Source organism: Anabrus simplex, chromosome 1 (assembly GCF_040414725.1).
Source record: "Anabrus simplex isolate iqAnaSimp1 chromosome 1, ASM4041472v1, whole genome shotgun sequence".
NCBI classification, from domain to species: Eukaryota; Metazoa; Arthropoda; class Insecta; order Orthoptera; family Tettigoniidae; genus Anabrus; species Anabrus simplex.
The window spans coordinates 384,140,427-384,163,674 of NC_090265.1; the positions used below are offsets into that span (position 1 = coordinate 384,140,427).

At 41.9% G+C, this 23,248-nt stretch overlaps 1 protein-coding gene across 1 annotated transcript in view; it reads right to left on the reverse strand.

Annotated features, from left to right (window-relative positions):
• LOC136866384 (putative fatty acyl-CoA reductase CG5065) overlaps positions 1–23,248 on the reverse strand; it is a 234,392-nt gene that overhangs the window by 157,276 nt on the left and 53,868 nt on the right. The window contains exon 2 of the mRNA XM_067143296.2: positions 5,994–6,073. Within this exon, the coding sequence (XP_066999397.2) occupies positions 5,994–6,023 (30 nt within the window). The 5' untranslated portion in view covers positions 6,024–6,073. The remainder of the gene's footprint in view (positions 1–5,993; positions 6,074–23,248) is intronic.

Below are 23,248 nucleotides of genomic sequence, written 5' to 3' on the forward strand. Positions count from 1 at the left end.
ACCCAGTCCCCAAGCTCGAGCTATTAAAATACCCCCACCTGGTCGGGAATCGAACCCGGGACCCTCTGAACTGAAGGGCAGTACGCGGACTATTCAGCCACGGAGTCGGACTATTATTATCATTATAATGTATGGGAAAACTCAACTTGATGCTAGGCGGCACTTATAACCACGTCCTTTAAGAGACGAATAGCCATAAAAGCTTGAATTCGACAATATACTGTATCAATCATATCTCATACGGTGAAAATGAATGAGGCATAAATGATCGGGAGTGACCTTTCCTGTAACTTTTGTTATGCAAAGGTTTTAGATTAAAACAGATATTTTAGGGAATATTTGGAAATTTGTGAAAAATAATATAATGGTGAAAATCTCGGTTATTTTCCCCTATACGGTAAAATCACACGAAACGTAAAAGATCGGAAACTATATTCTAAACAACTTTCTTTATGTACAGATTTTCGATACGGCGTATATTAACGGAGAAATCTGACATTTACTGCCTTGGCTTCCATAAAATTACTAACCCATTTTCTTATTACTGTTACCATTACAATGCATGAGACAACTCTACTCGTTGCTGGGAGCGTCTTATAAAGCTGAAGGCAAGCAATTGTCCATTTTCATTTCAAAACTCTTTCCGGATCTGTTTGTGCATCCATAAGCACAACAGCCTGGCGTAATTTTCTTCAAAACTCAGACCTCAGAAATACGTAAATTCACATTCATTTCGAAAGTAATAATACTAAATAATCCCCAGTGTTTAATAAAAACATATATTCGGTAAATTAAAACAGGTAGCCTGTACATCGTTGAAATTGCATAAAGAGTAACTTACCCTGTGCGGAATACATATGTTTAAATCAGCTGACGCGGCATTTGGCTAAAACATGGCGGAGCCAATTAGAATAAAGCACTTGTTGGCCACACTGTACATATAGAGTCACTGTAATTTCGAGTACCAAAGCACGCACTTTAGCCCTACACCCAAGTAATTACACCAGCGCACACTTCCACACATACGACAATAATATAGGTTGCCTACCAGTTTCCGTTTGCAGTTCCCCGTCAGTCCGTGAGACTCAGAGTTGCAGGACATGACCTCTGGTCGAACTGCTTCTCATCCAGCTAGCTGTACGTCGCATACTTTCGTGTTAATAGCAGTAAATAATTGCCTCTGCGTCCGCCTCCGTAGCGTAACGGCTAGTCTTATTAGCTGCCGTCCTTGGGGGCCCGGGTTCGATTCCCGGCACTGCCAGAAATTTAAAACTGGCAGGAGGGCTGGCGTGTGATTGAAATGGTACATGCAGCTCACCTTCATTGGGGGTGTACCTGAAAAGAGCTGCACCACCTCGGGATGAGGTGCTCACGGTAACAGTACGACGAATGCTGTGTATAAAGAAGCATTAGTTTTGACTAATCTGTTCTAATATAGAACTAGTATCACAGTATACCGGGCGAGTTGGCCGTGCGGTTAGGGCCACGCAGCTGTGAGCTTGCATCCGCGAGCCCTGAAAATGTTTTTCCGTGGTTTACCCTGTTTACACCAGGCAAATGCTGGGGCCACTTCCTTCCCGCTCCTAGGCCTATCCCATCGTCGCCGTAAGAGCTTCCTGTGTCGGTGCGACGTAAAGCAAATTTTAAAAGAATGTATGTCAGCAACGAAGAAGTTACGTATCCTTTGTGTGTATCAATATTGTATCTTATGTTACGTTGCTTCGGGCAGTGAAGTGCATGGGTGATGGCCATGTTGCCTTTAGCCTCTGCAGTAGGCAACAAGTAATTATCCTCTTTTGGAATATTCAGTCTGATGAACCCGTCAAGACCGGGAGGTACAGCTAGTTGTGAAAATAAATATTAAATTAATAAATAAAACAACGTGAAAAATTGAAATTGTTTATTTCTAATTACAATACACTATTTGTATTTCACGCTCGTAACTCTGCACCAACTATAGCCTATCAAGTCTTTGAATGTTGAAAATACTTCTTAACAGACAACGTAAAATTAAGCAATTTCCTCAATTGAAGGGTTAAAGGGCCCGGAAAGGTTGCAAATTGTAAGTATTGGATAGCTCAGGGCCTCTCAAACGCCCAAAATCTCACGCGTGCAGACAGCGGCGCAGAGTTCCTGTGCACAGTGCATCGGTCCCGCTCGGCTCGGCTCGGCTCGGACCAACGCTTCTTCTCTGGGCTTCACGGCTAAGCTCGGCTCAGATTTGGAGCGCTACGGAGCAAGTGAGGAAGAGGGAGACAGGGGGAGCGAGCGAGACAGGCTTGGGGAAAGGGAGAGACAGCGCTATTGCTCCAAATCGAGGAGTGGGGGTCTGTACTCTGGTCAACCAAGCGAAGTCGTCTTTTGCACCGTGCATGGTGCATGCACCGGGCGCATGCACCCTGAGAGGCCTTGCGATAGCTCTATCAAACTTTTTTTTTAAATTGGAAAATCACTTCCGGCCTAAATGTAGTACCGGAAAAGCAACCTAAAACCGCTCGTTTCTTTGCTCGTTCTTTTAAATTCAAAATCCAATCCCAATTAACTTATTTACATAATTCTTTCTTTCTTTGGTTCAATACCTTCAGGCGTTTTCTGATATTTTGAAAAGCATTGACTCACATTAGCGCTCGTAGTGGTTGAAAAAGGCAAATTGCTAATCTAATGGACCAAATAACGATGATTAGGAAAAGGACTGTGATTTTTAGGAATAAATAAAGAATATATTCTCGTACTTTATTATATTTTATTTACCTAAAATTCGTAGCTCATATCCCTAAGATCAATATTGAGTTGCCTGCCTGACGGATTAGAACCTTGTATTTTTCCTACTGTAGTTGTATTTGCTTTTCAAATAATAATCACCACCAGCAATATTATTGTTTCTGTCCTTGGCAATACAATATGCAGATGGAGTAAGTACTGCAAATAAGATGACGTAGTCCTCACCGGAAAAAGTGTTGAATATTTATGACACCGGCCAGGTAAGTTTAGGAATAAAGAGACGCTCATCAACTTTTGGGACTGTCGCTTGCAACGGTTTATTTTTACTCACCTCAGTGCAAAATGTATTCTGGTATTAGTTATAACGAGTTCTCTACTTTCGTCAACCTCAGTCGACGATGGGAAAGTGACTAAGGCATAAATTACACTAATAACGCCATTATTTATACAGTTAGTCCCTGTGATGAATGGCGTGGAAGTATCGCTTGTAGGGCCAATTAATGTAGGCATTTCAGTGAGCTTGACGGACTTATACATAGTAGCAGCGTCTGGTCTGGCTCAGAGAAGAAAGCAACAGGAAACACCATCAGTCTGTATTTTCTTAGTGTCATTCTTTCGTGATACTTAAGCTTTCTATGCCAGCTGATTGCGAAACTGTTGGGGCTCTGATCGGCATTCGCACCGACGATTCGAAATACAAGAATCTGATATATAAGCGTGAAATCCGTGGAGACTTCAGTGCTTACTTTAATTGCGTAGAGAATTTACAGTGAAGAAGGGCATTCCTAAATTTAGATGGACTGCAAGAAAACAGCGGTCAATAAAAATTAGGCCCGGATGTAACAGATACCAGAGTAAACAGAGGCAGTGATGTAAGTAGAACTACAGATAATTAGGCCTACCTGTTCATGAAAAAAAATAGATTTCTTTCTAAATGGAGTATAAGGATGAACAGAAATGTACAGAATGATCAAAAAGTTTATAAGATATATTTATTACAAGACGAAGGAATAAAATACCTACATATTGCATTCGGAAGATAGTTTGTTTGAACCCCACTGTCGGCAGCCCTGAAGGAGGTTTTCCGTGGTTTCCCATTTTCACACCAGGCAAATACTGTGGCTGTACCTCAATTAAGGCCACGGCCGCTTCCTTCTCACTCCTAGCCCTTTCCTATTCCATCCTCGCCATAACAATTAATGATAGTAATAAAGAGTGGTAAATCATAACCTCGCCAATACGGAAAGTAGCAGATGAAGCTACTGGAAAGAAAATACAATTAAGGAGAAACACAAGGCTTAAAATTTAGAATGAAGAATGTTTAGAAGCTGTCAAACAAAAACAAGTATTTTATTTTGAAATGATACATCAGACATCAATAAATACAAAATGAGAAAAATAATATCAAGTCAATGACAAGAAAATTAAAGCAGGAATCCTGGAATAGAATAATAAGCTCAATAGAAGACGAAGTCCATGGTCGGAAGATATATTGGTCGACCCATGAAGAGATGGTATGAAATCTGAAGTCGGAACAGGCTAATAGCCTAATCCAAGCAAGCAAGCAAGCAAGCACAGTTAAAAAAGACTTGATTACAATATTACTTACCACCAATTTCCCCCTTGCAGCGCTTTCAACCACTTTCTGATCGGTTTTAGGAAGTCGGTTTTCACGTCTTTGGATTCGGTGTCTACCCGACAAAATGAATTAAAACTCAACCATGGGTTGCACAATTACGTTCCAGTTTCGTCACCATCTGGTGGAGTTAAAATGAACGTGGAATTTGACACACTGGCAATCTGTATGGCATTCGCACACGGTAGTTACGGTTACATATTATTATTATTATTATTATTATTATTATTATTATTATTAATCTGTTTACCCTCCAGATTCGGTTTCTCCCTCGGACTCAGCGAGGGATCCCACCTCTACCGCCTCAAGGGCAGTGCCCTAGAGCACAAGATTCTGGGTCGGGGATACAACTGGGAAGGAGGACCAGTACCTCGCCCAGGAGGCCTCACCTGCTATGGTGAACAGGGGCCTTGTAGAGGGATGGAAAGATTGGAAGGGACAGGCAAGGAAGAGCGAAGGAAGCGGCCGTGGCCTTAAGTTAGGTACCATCCCGGCTTTTGCCTGAAGGAGAAATGGGAAACCACGGAAAACCACTTCGAGGATGGGCGAGGTGGGAATCGAACCCACCTCTACACAGTTGACCTCCCGAGGCTGAGTGGACCCCGTCCCAGCCCTCGTACAACTTTTCAAATTTTTGTGGCAGAACCGAGAATCGAACCCGGGCCTCCAGGGGTGGCAGCTAATCACGCTAACCACTACATCACAGAGGCGGACTTTATTATTATTATTATTATTATTATTATCATTATTATTATTATTATGCGTGAATGGTCCCTTTCGAAACACACGAAGTTTTATTTATGATTTCGTTTGCGGAGGATCCAGGATGCTTTCATCTGTTGACTAAAGATCCTTTTCCTTTCTTCCGTCCACTTGGTACCTGCTCTTTTTGGTACTTCACTCTCTGGAGTAACTTCAAACTTGTCAATTTTCTTTCTATATATATTTCGATTCAAAATGTCTTCACAGAGGATTTGTGCGTTCTTCATGTCCGCTTTTGTTTGTTATTATCATTATTATTATTATTATTATTATTATTATTATTATTATTATTATTATTATTATTATTGATTGATTGATTTATTTATTTATTGCGCTGCAATGTAGAGGTTGTATGCCTGCCTTTTACGGGAAGGGCACGAGTTTGATTTTCGGCCAGTCCAGGGATTTTAATTCTGTACTGGGGACTGGAACGGAGTGCACTTGGCCTCATGAGAGCAACTGAGGAGCCGTTTGATATCACAGGTAAATGACCCGGTCGAAAAAGCTAAGCAATACGTCTGGGGGTGTCGTTACACTGACCAGTTGCTTTCCAATATATGCAGTCGTCTTGGCAAGACAAAGCCCTTAATCTTCTGCATGTGTAACGGGTTTATATTATTATTATTATTATTATTATTATTATTATTATTATTATTATTATTATTATTATTATTATTATTATTATTATTTATTCACAATCGAAGGCATTCGGCTGAATACGTAGTGAGGTCTATATAATTCGCTGTTAATTCATATTGACTAATTAAAAACATGATCAATTCCGGTGAAATTACTTTCTTCACGCATATAGTCACAATTTTACCGTTAATATAAACCGTACAAGAGGAAAGATCAAATGTAAGAAGATACTCACCTGAACGTTTCTTGATTTCCTAGCTGACATCTTGCGATTTATGGGGACATGTAACAGAAAGAAAACTGCTGATGCCGAGTCTGGAACAGAAAGGAAATAAATAATTGTTATAAAGCATTTATTCTTTCATACAAGGCACTTGACCAACAGCTCTGTTTACTCCCCATGTTATACAACCACATTTTCGGAACCCATTAAAAAAGAAATGCCCTCCTGTTAATAACATGCTATCGCACTACTCAGTGAACTGATTCGTTAGTCGTTCCTGTAGTACGACTGTGGAATAACTCTGGAGAGGAGCCTTAGCAGCTAGTTTCAGACAACGTTCATAAAATTTTATAAAACTGACCTTCATGAGATATTCTCTATCTTCTTCTCTACTACCGCTTTTCCCACACCTGTGGGGTCGCGCGTACGAACTGCGTCGCACATGTGGATTTTGCCTTGTTTTTCGGCCGGATGCCCTTCCTGGTGCCAACCCTATATGGAGGGATGTTTCTGTGGTGGTTGCTAGTGTGGTCTGTTGTTATACGAAGAGAAGAGTGTTGGGACATACACAAATACCCAGTACCCGAGCCAGAAGAATTAATCAGAAACGATTAAAAAATCCCCGACCCGGCCTGGAATCGAATCCGGGACCCTCTGAACCAAACGGAAGTACGCTGACCATTCAGCCAACGGGTCGGATAATGAGATAATCTCTACATAGTATATACAAATGAAATCAAATCTGTCTGCCTGCCTGCCTGCCTGCCTTTAGAAACAGCATTGGGGCCGATGACCTAGATGTTAGGCCCCTTTAAACAACAAGCATCAACAAGCAAGAAACAGCATCACGTCTAAACCGCTGGCCGGAATTTCATGCAACTTTGGACAAACATCAGAGAGAACTGTCACATGACTATGTTTAGTTTCAAAATATTGTCCTGAAAATATAATGACTGAGAAAGTTGCGTAATAGTTTGTTAAATGTTACTTGTTTTACGTCCCGTCAACTGCATTTTTATGATTTCAGACACACCAAATTACCGGAATTTTGTCCCACAGGAGTTCTTTTACGTCCCAGTAAATCTACCGACATGAGGCTGACGTATTTGAGCACCTTCAAATACAACCGGACTGAGCCAGCAGCGAACCTGCCAGGTTGGGGTCAGAAGGCCTGCGCTCTATCGTCTGAGCTACTCAGCCCAGAGTAATAGTTAAAATGAAATAGGGCCTAGTATCTGTTTATTTCCTGCTCAATAATAACGAAATTACTGGACCAATTGAGCTGAAACTTGGCAAAATATGTCTCAGATATATACAAAATCTCAAATTTAGAAACGATGTTGGATAACCAACAATCTTTTCCGCTTCAGAGACAGCCTTATTTCAATCTGGCTTTTGGTTATGAGCCATCTTTCCGGCCGCTGCCCTTAGTTTTACACCTGTGTGAAGACTCCTTGAAGAATAACCGTTCGTTGTACCAGGAAATTATACTCCAGTGGTCGCTAATTCAGCTGTGTATTGATAATTACTGATGAAATAAAATTGGATCTGTGAGTCAGCACTGCGCAACATGGTTTAATAGACGATACTATCACTGTAGCACTACTTATAATGACGACCCACTTCCTCCCTCAACTGAGAAAGATTAGAGAACATTTTTACGTCATGTCAAAACGAACGGTTCCATAACCTGCTTGGCGGAGGTGTTTTTTTTACGTCGCATCGACACAGATATGTATTATGGCGACGATGGGACAGGAAAGGCCTAGGAAGTGGAAGGAAGCGGCCGTGGCCTTATTTAAGGTACAGCCCCGGCATTTGCCTGGTGTGAAAATGGGAAACCACGGAAAACCATCTTCAGGGCTGCCGACAGTGGGGCTCGAACCCACTATCTCCCGATTACTGGATACTGGCCGCACTTAAGCGACTGCAGCTATCGAGCTCGGTGCTTGGCGGAGTGAAAGACTTTCCGATGGTCTATTTTAAGTACGGTTTCAGATGCTCGATATGATAAATGCTTGTAACCCAATGTATAAAGAGTTTAGAATAGTGAACATGTGTCTCAATTCATCACTACAGTATGAACTCACGCAACGATTTTATTTATCGGAAACGGAAGTTAAGCTGAAGGGAATAATTAAATAACTTTCTCATAAGCTTGGATATTGAAGAACTACATTGGACTGCACCACAGCAGTTTCCAAATTCATCGCCTAAAGGACACTACCGTATCGTAATGCATGGCACTGTAAAATTCCCAGGTGTCTCTCAACTTCGCTAATCAGGGATATCGTGGACAGCATTGACATATTTTTCATCGGCTAATATATGCGATATCGCGCTATTGTACACCGCTCTACAAAACCTGGTAATTTTTATCTTGTTGATAAACTGCTTCTGCTCATATTCACTTCACAATTTCCTATGGTTTTGGGGTGTAGATCGATTCAATCTTGTGTTGAATTCTTTTTAAAATCGATTTTTAAAGTCTCTTCCGTCTAGAACACTACCCACCGCAGAAGTACAACAGCCCCAAGCTAGTAATTCCAAGAAATGTATGTGATGCAACTCAGGAAATGACTGACATCTGTTTACATATGTTATCTAAGTTCCCGATTATTTCTTTTGTCTGAAGAGCGTTCACACAATTGAAACTTACTTTTGTAAACAACTTCCTGCAAGATTCGAGGCACTTAATCTTGATTTATTGTAGGAAAGTATTCTTAATAGTACAGATAATGAGAGGCAGGACCAGACAGGTTATTCGTCCTTATCATCGTAATCATCATCATCATCATCACGTGTTGGAATACCACTTCTGTGGCTTAGTGATTCCTCTAATACAGTAGTATTTACTGGGCGAGTTGGCCGTGCGGTTAGGGGCGCGCGGCTGTGAACTTGCATCCGCGAGATAGTGGGTTCGAATCCCACTGTCGGAAGCCCTGAAGATGGTTTTCCGTGGTTTCCCATTTTCACACCAGGCAAATGCTGGGGCTGTACCTTAATTAAGACCACGGCCGCTTCCTTCCAATTAGGCTTATCCTGCCCCATCGTCGCCACAAGACCTATCTGTGTCGGTGCGACGTAAAGTCACTAGCAAAAAATACAGTGGTATTTAAATTGTGGTACGCGTACCACTAGACGGGGTCTTCTAAAGTGGTACGCAAAATTATCGTCGCTTCTAACCGTTACCGGTGGGCAGTTCAGAAAAGAGTTGAGCCAGCTCATCTATGTACGAATATACGTATATAAAATAAGGGTTTTGTGATTTGTCTGTACATTGCTCAGAATTAGAAAAGGATGGTATTTCTGTATCAGTCGTGTCCACAGTAACAAGGAAATGCACTTTCTAATTTTCCGTAATGTCTGTCTGTCTGTCTGTCTGTCTGTCTGTCTGTCTGTCTGTCTGTCTGTCTGTCTGTCTGTCTGTCTGTCTGTACATGCATCACGAGAAAACGGCTGAAGAGAATTTAATGAAAATCGGTATGCAAAGTTGGGGAATAAGTCGCTATAATCTAGGCCATAAATAATTGTATTCACGCGGAATGAAATGGTAGTTTAGGGGAATACGTAAAATTTAATTCTCAAATATTTATGTTATTAGTGGTCATATCTTAATGAAAATCAGTATCCAAAATCGGGAAATATGTCGCTCAAATTTAGGCCATAAATAATTGTATTCACGCTGAATGAAATGGTAGTTTAGGGGAAGGCCTAAAACGTATTTATCAAATATGTATGTTTTAGTGGTGGTATCGACAAATACTAGATAACTAAAGTTATATAGTACTAAATTTCCGATCATCTATGTATCCGCTATGATCACAGAGATATTCATGAATTTTGATTTTTGTTACCAAGTCCATATCGGCGCCGAGTCACGAGAAAATGGGTGAAAAGAAGTTTATGAAAATCGGTATGTAAAGTAGAATAAGGAAGGACAGCCTACGCAATATATAATTTTATAAGACACCCAAATATCACAGAGTCTAAAGAAAACTAAATGTAAAGTCCTACAATAAAGAAAGCTCATAAAATTGATCAACAACAATATTACGCTGACCATTGTTTGTTGTGATGTGCTTTATATCTTCCGTTGAAACTCATCTCCAATAGATAGGATTACTGCTGCGTGCCGAGTATTTTTGTTAAATATGTTTTACGTCGCATGGACACAGATAGGTCTTATGGAGACGATGGGATAGGAAAGGGCTAGGAGTGTGAAGGAAGCGACCTAGGCGTTAAATAAGGTACAGACTCAGGATTTGCCTGGTGTGAAAATGGGAAACGGAATACCATCTTCAGGGCTGCCGACAGTGGGGTTCGAATCCACTATCTCCCGGATGCAAGCTCAGAGCTGCTCGCCCCTAACCACATGGCCAACTCACCCGGTCGTACCGAGTGTAACAGCCTGCTTGAATATTGTCGGCAAGTAGCTGGGGAGTTAGATAACTTTCTTCATTAGCATGACTTTCCTCTGGTTCATAAATTTTCTGATACTACAGGTACATAACACAATGATTCATCATAGCATTCGAGCTATTCGGTCCCTACTCTGATGCACTGATTGGAATGAGCAGTGTGCATATTTAACGGTATAATGGCAGAGGAGAGTTCACGGCTGTCTGCGAACCGGTCTTTCCAGCTCTGGAACTTTGAACTGTTAGATCGGCACCGTAGTACTGTTCGTTAAAAGTGAGAAAATGTGCAGTTTTCAATTGATCGAGTATTTTATATGATGGCATTGCTTTTAATCGCTACATTCCTACTGACGTTTTTGTAATGACCTATGTTGACTTCAGTTACACAAACCGCAAAGTTAGTTTTTCTCAGAATCCCTCCCCCTGTGGATGGGAGCGGTAGAAAAACACCCACGGTATCCGCTGCCTGTCGTAAGAGGTGACTAAAAGGGACCCCAGGGATCTGAACTTTTAAGCGCGGGTTGGCGACCACGGGGCCCTTAGGTGAGTCCTGGCATTGCTTCCACTTACTTGTGCACCGGGCGAGTTGACCGTGCGGTCAGGGGCACGTGGCTGTGAGCTTGCATCCTGGAGATAGTGTACCATTATATCTGACCGCAAGTATGGATATTTAACGCAGTAAACATTTTGCAGTAGGACGCCGCTTGTGAGGGCGTGATGCTATACAGAGCGCGGGAATCGAGAAGGTGATTTCCCGAGGCAAGGCGTGGTCATGTGTGACGAAGAAAGAATATGTGAGGAAGGGAGAAAGAGAGATGGGATTTTGTCTGGGGGAGAGACCTGCCATCTTAACAGAGATTTTTAGCGGGAGCAGACAGGCCCACCACATTACGGAAATTGAGTCGTAATTCCCGTAATTGAAGGCTTTTCAGGTAAATAAAAAGATGGAAATGATTGCTAGAATTTTACGAAGCTGTAGATACCTCTAGGTTTATTAACATATGATTAGATCAATAAATATGTACCAAGCAGAACCACCGTGGGAAGCTCTGTAGTGGCCACATTCCAGACTCAAGTTGTTTCTCGGGGCTTTCCCTGGCGTCCTTTGGTGTGTTGTCTCATATAAAAGCTGAGTGATATGGGGGTAGATCATCGAGTTGACTATCATATTGCTGCCAGCACGCATCGCACGTCTGCCTAGATTGCGCCAGAAACCCTTTGTTTAGAACAAAGACAGTGTGTGATTATTACAGTGCGATAACTTTGATCCAGTGGATAGGTGACTTACAGAGTTACAGGTGGTGGATTTGTAAGTGGCGCTATATTCAGATACATATCAATGAGATCGCGTGTGCTTAATGCTATCAGTAACAATAGAAAGCCGTACTTGCAGACTCGAATAAATAGCGGTAGGGGCGAAGCTCCCGAGGTGCCGAGGAAGTGTGGACAATAGGCTAAGGAGGTCTATGTTTATCCTCTGATAGACTGTTGAATCCAAGTTAAGCGGGCATAAAAACAAAGTAACCGAGTGGATAGTCTCTAGAGCAGAAAATAGTTTGTGGCACAGTACACAAGTTAGCGAGTATGCAGTGATACGAGAAGGGAGGACGAGGAGTGTGTATTACAAAGTGTTAGCGATGTGTGCTAGCTCAACCTAAGTAAATGTCCAGAATGTGGCGTAGTGTTTAAAGTGAATATTTCATTGTAGTAAGAAGTCGAGATATTCCGAGGGGAGTGAGCGGCAAGAACTTCAGAACGTGGCTTCGTAGACGCCACCTTGAACGAGGCATCCCTCAAGAAGAAGACAGCACCATGAACCAGCGGGGCAGGAAGACCGGACTCCAAGAATCGAACCTGGCTGAGACCTCTATCGTGATGGGCTAAATCATGCTAGCCTACCCGGAGGGAGAGAGGAGGAGATCGATCAAAATGAGATAAGTGGACCAAGAATTACTAGACATATGGTAGGGTTAAGGTGTCACGCAGAGATAGTAGAATTAAACGTGTAAATATTAATATAGGATTTGATTGTGGCCCATCAGGCTGCATATTAAGATTGTTTTGTTATATCTAAGGGTAAGAGTAGTTAGATTTGTTTTTTTCATCTTTATGTAAAGCAGACAATGAGGTAATATTTGTTATCGCGGCAAGAGGTAGTGTGCCTAGTGATACGTATTTGTTTGAGTACGATAGACCGGATATTTTCCTGTGGGTCGGTCGTTAAATACATTTTACTTGTAGGATTAGGACCACTATGTGTAATTCCCATTATATTCCAAGGGAAGGGGAGACATATCTGCGTGATGTTAGGGGTGCATGCTAATCGTATTTCGATTATAGGCATGGCTCTATTTATGCTACTAAGATGAACGTGATCTGTAACGCTGGTGGAGACATTAGCATTATTGGTCTCTGTGCGACTCTGCCAGACAGGGCTTGAACCACAGACCTTAGGTGACTGTGACCTCGTCGTAAATTTGACGACATTTGATTTATTGGGGTGTAGTATGATCGTAGACTTTGTTGTTATAATTGGGGCCCGTGCTTGTTTGTCAGTGAAATCGGATACATAGTGTAAGATGTATTTCCTCACTTATTTTTGTGGTTATTGTGCTTTGTCAAGTGTAGATAAAGAAAAGCCTCTTTGTGAAGTTAGCTCTGGGAGCTCGAGAACCATTGATACTGGATCACAGCCGGTCGGTGTGTTTACAAATTTTTTGCTTAGGGCGAGTCCCTCATGGCTAGACGAAGCAGGTCAATGCTCGGTCCACACTCTGGGGGTAGCACAGCCATCTTAGTGTAGCCCGCGGGAAGGTCATCTTTCCTTTGAAACAGAGGTGTTTTCTGGGGACACTGTTACCTCATTCATTCAAACGTTTATCTCCTTTCCTTTATCTTGTTGTTGTTTCTGCATTTCTTATGGTTGCATATTTACCCTTAAGTTATCCTGCACGATATAATTATTGTAAGTGTCCATCTGTTGACACAAAGGTATGCTTGGTGGACGTGGGTTCACGTCCCTGTAAATATGTAATTGAGGGCGCTAGAGTAGGTTATCTGAGTTTATTTTTATTTACTTATTGTGCTGCTAATTTTTGTGTATATAAATATCCCGGTGTGGAAGGAAACTTTCATAATAGCGGTAATCTCTGCGGGTATCCTTAATTCTACCATTATATCATTTTATGTCGCAGACAGGGATGCAGTTTCCATGTGGGAGAACACATCCGGTTTTCTTTCTTTTTTTTTTTTTTTTGGTTCACAGATCGACAAACCTCAGCATAACGTTATCATCCAGATTGTGTTTTTTTTTGTTTTCCTTTTAATTTGTAGATGTGAGCCTTTGGCGCACTTATTTTGGCACTACAGGTGCAATCCTTGTAATTAACTTGTGTTGTGAATACAAACTTATGCTCAAAATTCTGATCACAGCGAAAGTGTTCCTCATTTCGTAGTTTAATGTAGTATATGAGTTCCCCATGATCCTCTCGTCATAAGAACCCAAATTATCGACCATTTCTGCCGACTGCAGCTGAGCTGGAGCCCGTATGCAAGAACAGAAGAGCAGGTAGGTATCATCCTGCAGTATTAATGTGCCCTGTAGGGTATAATAGTAGGTTCGAATCCCACTGTCGGCAGCCCTGAAGATGGTTTTCCGTGGTTTCGATCTTCACACCAGGCAAATGCTGGGGCTGTACCTTAATTAAGGCCACGGCCGCTTCCTTTCCAACTCCTAGGCCTTTCCTCTCCCATCGCCATCGTCACCATAAGACCTATCTGTGTCGGTGAGACGTAAAACAACTAGCAAAAAAAACCCTTACTTCTGACAGGCTCCTCAATTTCATATATTCTATGCGACCTCTCTTGGTCATCTCTCGTTCTTTTCCGACCGCGCCGCTATTAGGTTTGCGAATGCTAGGAAGTCTTTTATTTTCACGCCCTCCGTGGCTCTTGTCTTCCTTTGGCTGATATCTTCATTCTTCGAAGTGTCGGATGCCATCCATTTCTCCCCCTGATAAGTGTTATATAGAGGATGGTTGCCTAGTTGTACTTCCTCTTAAAACAATAATCATCATCACCACGACTCTGAGAATTCCGTAGCGAAGCACGGGTACATCAGCTCATCATCATCATCATCATCATCTGTTTACCCTCCAGGTTCGGCTTTTCCCTCGGACTTTGCGAGGGATCCCACCTCTACCGCCTCAAGGGCAGTGTCCTGGAGCTTCAGACTCTTGGTCGGGGGATACAACTGGGGAGAATGACCAGTATCTCGCCCAGGCGGCCTCACCTGCTATGCTGAACAGGGGCCTTGTGGAGGGATGGGAAGATTGGAAGGGATAGACAAGGAAGAGGGAAGGAAGCGGCCGTGGCCTTAAGTCAGGTACCATCCCGGCATTCGCCTGGAGGAGAAGTGGGAAACCACGGAAAACCACTTCCAGGATGGCTGAGGTGGGAATCGAACCCACCTCTACTCAGTTGACCTCCCGAGGCTGAGTGGACCCCGTTCCAGCCCTCGTACCACTTTTCAAATTTTCGTGGCAGAGCCGGGAATCGAACCCGGACCTCCGGGGGTGGCAGCTAATCACGCTAACCACTACACCACAGAGGCGGACGTACATCAGCTAATTTTCAATAAAATATTGTTTTGATTTAGTGTTTTTGTCTATCACTCCACAGAATATCTTTTCGAACTAAAATATATGTCAGTTTGTACCTCCCATTGACTAGGTACGTAAAAAATGGCTTACTTATGCTTCATTCACCTTTTTAAATTTTTCTTTCGATATCCATCAGTAGCAGTGTATATATTACAACAGTAATTGTTGCATTAATAATTAAAGTCGTATAGGCCTATATATCGCTGTTCGCAATCAAAACCTCGTAATTCCACTCACGAGAAAACGTGGTTTCTCCATTTGTCTTGTGAAGCCTTGCCGGGTTCCCTGGGAAGGGCACAGAAGACGCCAAAGGTCCAATAACTGGGCTATCATTGAGCACTGAAATGGCAGAACTGTCTTTCGGCCATTGCTGACCGCTCAGTTTTGGACTTCTTCTGTAAACTTTACTCCGAAGGAGTTACGAGGTTTCCTTTGCCCAGCGACGATAATATACAATACATTGTTGTTTGACGAGAATATACAATACATTAGTGTTTGACGAGAATATACAGTACATTATTGTTTGACGAGAATATACAGTACATTATTGTTTGACGAGAATATACAATGCATTATTGTTTGACGATAATATACAATACATTGTTGTTTGACGAGAATATACAATACATTAGTGTTTGACGAGAATATACAGTACATTATTGTTTGACGAGAATATACAGTACATTATTGTTTGACGAGAATATACAATACATTATTGTTTGACGAGAATATACAGTACATTATTGTTTGACGAGAATATACAGTACATTATTGTTTGACGAGAATATATAATACATTATTGTTTGACGAGAATATACAATACATTAGTGTTTGACGAGAATATACAATGCATTATTGTTTGACGAGAATATACAGTACATTATTGTTTGACGAGAATATACAATACATTAGTGTTTGACGATAATATACAATGCATTATTGTTTACCGAGAATATAAAGACAAAAGACAAAGTCACCTCCGTACAGGCCACGAAGGCCCTTGGAGGAGTGGAACGTAAAGGCTTCCACCGTTGTTAACCGCGTCACGTGATGCGGTAGAGTCGTTCGCTCTACGTCCAGCCGCCTTTGCCCCCAGGAATTAACCTGGTACTCATTTTTGGTGCAGGCTGAGTGAATCTCAGAGCCATATGCACCTCCGGAAGTGGAAATCTCGTTTCTTAAATTTTACGACTTCCTGACGGGGATTCGAACCCACATCCTTCCGGGCGAACCGAGCACGCCTTTACCGCCTCGGCCAGGCAGTCCCTTTGACGATAATATACAATACATTATTGTTTGACGAGATTATACAATACATTATTGTTTGACGGTAATATACAGTACATTATTGTTTGACGATAATATCTTTCTTTCTTAATTGGTTACCCTCCAGGGTTGGTTTTTCCCTCGGGCTCAGCGAGGGATCCCACCTTTACCGCCTCAAGGGCAGTGTCCTGGAACTTCAGAATCTGCGTCGGTGAATACAACTGGGGGATGACCAGTACCTCGTCCACGCGGCCTCACCTGCTATAATGAACAGGGGGGGGCCTTGCAGGGGGATGGGACGATTGGAAGGGATAGACAAGGAAGAGGGAAGGAAGCGGCCGTGGCCTTAAGTTAGGTACCATCCCGGCATTTGCCTGGAGGAGAAGTGGAAAAAACCACAGAAAACCACTCCCAGGATGGCTGAAGTGGGAATCGAACCCACCTCTACTCAGTTGATCTCCCGAGGCTGAATGGACCCCGTTCCAGCCCTCGTACCACTTTTCAAATTTCGTGGCGGGAATCGAACCCGGGCCTCCGGGGTGGCAGCTAATCACACTAACCACTACACCACAGAGGCGGGCTTGACGATAATATACAATACATGATTGTTTGACGATAATCTATATAAATAAAATTGTAGGGGGTCCGCTGTCTGTAATTTCTTTTGATTTGCCAATTTTTCAGATATTTATCCGTTTTAGGTCAACTCAAGACCGAATCGGTGGTTTTTACGTTTCGTGTCTGTTTGTTTGTCTGTTTGTCTGTCTCTTTGTCTGTCTGTCTGTTCCACCATCACGTCGAAACGGCTGGATAGATCTCAACCAAACTTCATATTTAGAGTATACTCATCCCGGGGAAGCTTTTGATATGCATATCATTTTAACATCTTTGAATACACGGGGGTTTATAGGAAAACCAGAATGGTTTTTCCACCATCACTTCGAAACGGCTGGATAGATCTCAACCAAACTTTACATTTCGAGTATACTCATCCCGAGGAAGGTTTCGATATGCATATTATTTTAAAATCTTTGAATAGATGGGGGTTTATCCTCCATTTTCTCTTATACTATTGATTTTCTGTAAACTTAGTTTATCCGTACGTGAAACGTCTCTTCATTATAAACAACTTTCATTATGTTCATAATTTACCTTACTCTTCACATGACAGAGAAATTTACAATTTTCCGCTGGTATCATGCTCTGCATTGAGTGACCGACAGACCGACAACGAACCTACAGGTTACCACGGCAACGTCTCTGATTGCATGCCAGCAGGGAAGTAACGTATTGCCATTTTCCTCATCATGCTTTTAAATTCGTGGTTGTTCCTCGGGTAGAAGGCAAGAGAGGCGTCAATCGGCCTATCTGCGGGATATTGGCGGAATATCGCTGGATGTTATAACCGCCCTCGAATAGATTAAGTAATAACACCATTAGTCATCTTCTTATTATTTGTTTGCCTAAGAATCACTGGACCTAAATTTCTCCTCTGTTACCGCTCTATTATATCCATAACTCACGCTAGCAAAATTTATTGAGGGGCATTTGATTTTCCAATACATTCACTTGGCATTTACATATTTGTCGTTATCCGGCTGTCCTCAGTTATAATCCATTTTCTATTACTTTCAACTTTCTTAACTGTATTATTTTCTTCGGTAATTACGCCGTATGTACGCGAGTGCTACAAACTACTGGATGTATTTCCACGAAGACTCATATTTAGAATACACCTGTCCTTGATAGGTTTTAGGGCAAATATTGTTTCTAAATCCCTGAACTGACTGGGGGTTTATACGAAACCGAAACAGTGATTTTGCACTTCCACAAAATATACACAACCAAACTTAATGGAAATCTACCTACCTTGGTAGAAATTAATTTCTAAACCTTTTTTCTCATATGCATCATTTCGATACGAGGATTAATAAGGGAGATATCATTAACGGATCGTTTTTCTGTACAAGTCCCATCGAACTAAACTCACGAGCGGGTGCGTGTAAAGCGTATTCCTTACAACTTGAAAACTACTGAAGACATTCGAACACAATTTTATATTTATCATCCACCTGTCCAAAGGTAGGTTTTAAACGTAAATAACATTTCATGTTCCGGAATGGACTGGCGGTTTATAGGGAACCGAAATGGTTATTTTACTCTTCCACAATATATACAGAACCAGACCAACCTGACTGGAAATCGACCAAACGTGATGGAATTCCAACTCTAAACCTTTTTTTCATGTGCATTTTTTCGTCAGGAGGATTAATAAGGGAGATATCATGAATGGTCACTTTTGCAGGTTAAGTCCAGCGGACATAGCCCAAAAGGTGTTTTACATGGAGCAGATTCCTTATCTATATAAATCGTAACGACTGTGTGCCTCTACACTGATTATTTTGGCGAAATTTTCGTACAGCTTTCCGTTTAAGGGGTAATAATGACCATCTCCATAATTTTTGGTTTAGTTTCCTGAAAGTCCTAATTTTTACCCGCCTCGCCCAAAATCCAGATTGCGGCATAATCTGCCAGAAGAAAAAGAAGATAATTGAAATTTGACAAAATTATACGTTTTAGCCTGTAACGAACGGAAAACATCCTAGATCATTAAATTTTTCACTTTTTATCCCCGAAGAATATCGAAATATGCAGGCAATTTTAATGATGGTGCAGACCTTCGGAAATTCCTATCACATAACGGATTGCACAATCTCCGTTCAATTTGGAATGATCTACAACCTTGGTCTTATGACTTTTTGCCGTATCTGTATCCCTTTTACGTTTGATTTTTCTCTATTAGTCGATGTTAAGTCAATTTGGAATTTTCACATGCATAATTCATACTTTCAATTACTTATATGAAATACAGGATCATCAAACTCTTCACGAAAATTGGCCCACCCAGTAGCCATATGTGAGCCAAATGCTATGTATGTAGCTGTCACATAATTATCCGAAAAGTAATGTAATGTGAGATAATCTTACAAAACCTTTACCCTGTTCCACGTTTCTAACTCAATCTGACCCAAGAATAGATGACATATCATAGGATAAGCCATTTAGGCCACTAAATCCGGCGTCTTATGGTATAATCCTTTGTCGATATGACGTACGTTTAGTAGCAGTTAATCTGTAAATGAAGGTCTTCAGTATTGTAAACACGCATATACTTTCGTATGTCGATCTATATATACTCACTGATGTCGATTTTTAGCGATCGAGAAAGGGTGGGTCTGCTATTGTAATCAGTACTCCCCACACCGACTTTGACTGGCAGTAGGAAAGGGTTCCTTCTCCAACTCCTGTGTAACTGTCATTAGTAAGGAAGGCCTACAATTGTAATGAATAGTTCCCTTCTCGATTTGACTTGCAGAAGGCAAGTGAGCTTGCAGTTTTGTTTAAAACTCCCGTACCCGATTGTGTTTGGCAGTAGGCAAGGGTGCTCGCCATTATAAAGAAATGTCCTCATCTAAAATGTGAATGGCATTAGGCATAGTGACCTGCTATTTTGATGGAAACTCACCAACTTTGTGTGACTGGCAGTAAGCTGGCTGGCAGTAGGATAATGGGCCTGACATTATAATGATAACTGCATAACACAATTTCGAGTGATAGTAGGGTATTACCTGCCATTATAATAGAAACTCCTCAACTGTAATCTGTCTGGAAGTAGGAAAGGGGGGCTGCCATTTTAACGAAAACTCCCCAAATCGATTCTGTCCGCGTAGTAGGCAATGGGGCCTGCAATTATAATGTAAACTTCCCAACTCGATTGTGAATGCCAGTAGGCAAGTGAGCCGGCCGTTATATCACAAATCCGTAACTAACACTGTACATTGGAAACAACGTACGGGGACCTCCCCATGCTCTTTCTCGGATAACGCTAAGAGACATGCCATTTTAAAACAATCTTATTTACTGCATGTACACTATTTACTTCGATATTCGAATACAATGTAGAATACCGTAGCGAAGCACGGGTACATTCGCTAGTATACAATATTGTTTGACGGTACTATACAATACGTTATTGTTTGACGGTACTATACAATACAATATTGTTTGACGATACTGTACGATACATTATTGTTTGACGATAATATACAATACATTATTGTTTGACGATACTGTACAATACATGATTGTTTGACGATAATATACACTGACTGACAGAGCAAATGCAACACCAAGAAGGAGTGGTTCGAAAGGGATGAAAGTTGGGGAAAAAACAGAGACGGCACGGACGAATAATTGATGTTTATTTCAAACCGATATGCAGGTTACACAATGCTCACGGCATCGACTCAGTAGGATGTAGGACCACCGCGAGCGGCGATGCACGCACAAACACGTCGAGGTACAGAGTCAATAAGAGTGCGGATGGTGTCCTGAGGGATGGTTCTCCATTCTCTGTCAACCATTTGCCACAGTTGGTCGTCCGTACGAGGCTGGGGCAGAGTTTGCAAACGGCGTCCAATGAGATCCCACGCGTGTTCGATTGGTGAGAGATCCGGAGAGTACGCTGGCCACGGAAGCATCTGTACACCTCGTAGAGCCTGTTGGGAGATGCGAGCAGTGTGTGGGCGGGCATTATCCTGCTGAAACAGAGCATTGGGCAGCCCCTGAAGGTACGGGAGTGCCACCGGCCGCAGCACATGCTGCACGTAGCGGTGGGCATTTAACGTGCCTTGAATACGCACTAGAGGTGACGTGGAATCATACGCAATAGCGCCCCAAACCATGATGCCGCGTTGTCTAGCGGTAGGGCGCTCCACATTTACGGCCGGATTTGACCTTTCTCCACGCCGACGCCACACGCGTCTGCGGTGACTATCACTGACAGAACAGAAGCGTGACTCATCGGAGAACACGACGTTCCGCCATTCCCTCATCCAAGTCGCTCTAGCCCGGCACCATGCCAGGCGTGCACGTCTATGCTGTGGAGTCAATGGTAGTCTTATGAGCGGACGCCGGGAGTGCAGGCCTCCTTCAACCAATCGACGGGAAATTGTTCTGGTCGATATTGGAACAGCTAGGGTGTCTTGCACATGCTGAAGAATGGCGGTTGACGTGGCGTGCGGGGTTGCCACCGCTTGGCGGCGGATGCGCCGATCCTCGCGTGCTGACGTCACTCGGGCTGCGCCTGGACCCCTCGCACGTGCCACATGTCCCTGCGCCAACCATCGTCGCCACAGGAGCTGCACCGTGGACACATCCCTATGGGTATCGGCTGCGATTTGACGAAGCGACCAACCTGCCCTTCTCAGCCCGATCACCATACCCCTCGTAAAGTCGTCTGTCTGCTGGAAATGCCTCCGTTGACGGCGGCCTGGCATTCTTAGCTATACACGTGTCCTGTGGCACACGACAACACGTTCTACAATGACTGTCGGCTGAGAAATCACGGTACGAAGTGGGCCATTCGCCAACGCCGTGTCCCATTTATCGTTCGCTACGTGCGCAGCACAGCGGCGCATTTCACATCATGAGCATACCTCAGTGACGTCAGTCTACCCTGCAATTGGCATAAAGTTCTGACCACTCCTTCTTGGTGTTGCATTTGCTCTGTCAGTCAGTGTACAATATTGTTTGACGATACTATACAATACATTATTGTTTGACAACACTATACAATACAATATTGTTTGACGATACCATACAACACATTATTGTTTGACGATACTATACAATACAATATTGTTTGACGATACTGTACAATACATTATTGTTTGACGATACTATACAATACATTATTATTTGACGATACTATAAAATACATTATTGTTTGACGATACTATACAGTACATTATTGTTTGACGATACTGTACAATACATGATTGTTTGACGATAATATACAATATTGTTTGACGATACTATACAATATTGTTTGACGATACTATACAATACATTATTGTTTGACAACACTATACAATACAATATTGTTTGACGATACCATACAACACATTATTGTTTGACGATACTATACAATACAATATTGTTTGACGATACTATACAATACATTCTTGTTTGACGATACTATACAATACGTTATTGTTTGACGATACTATACAATACATTCTTGTTTGACGATACTATACAATACATTCTTGTTTGACGATACTATACTATACAATATTGTTTGACGATACCATACAACACATTCTTGTTTGACGATACTATACAATACATTCTTGTTTGACGATACTATACAATACATTCTTGTTTGACGATACTATACAATACAATATTGTTTGACGATACTATACAATACATTCTTGTTTGACGATACTATACAATACATTATTGTTTGACGATACTATACAATACATTCTTGTTTGACGATACTATACAATACAATATTGTTTGACGATACTATACAATACATTCTTGTTTGACGATACTATACAATACAATATTGTTTGACGATACTATACCATACATTATTGTTTTTATTGGAGAACGGAATGGTGTTTGTCTGCCATCCCGGCGACTGTGGTTTGATTCCTGGTGTTGGTAGGGTTGAAAATCTCGTGGTGTCACGAAGGGCATGCGACCTTAAATCCTCGACCTCAATTCTTACATGCTTCAGTGCGGATGATGATGATGATGATGATGATGATGATGATGATGATGATGATGATGATGGGGTAGTTAATATTATTCTGGTATAATCACAATATACTCGTACATGGGGGAGGGGGTACGAAGGTAAAACATTTGGATTTTGGGGGTACGCCAACCAAAAAGTTTGAATACCACTGCTCTAATAGACTGCTGCTCCTGAGCATACTACCTCAGTGACACCAGAATTTCTTGATAAGGCTGATATTATTTTTTTCAAATATATTGTGCAAAATCCTTATCAATATGCACAGTAAATGTGAATGTTAGTCTGTTTGTATGTCTTTCTTTCATG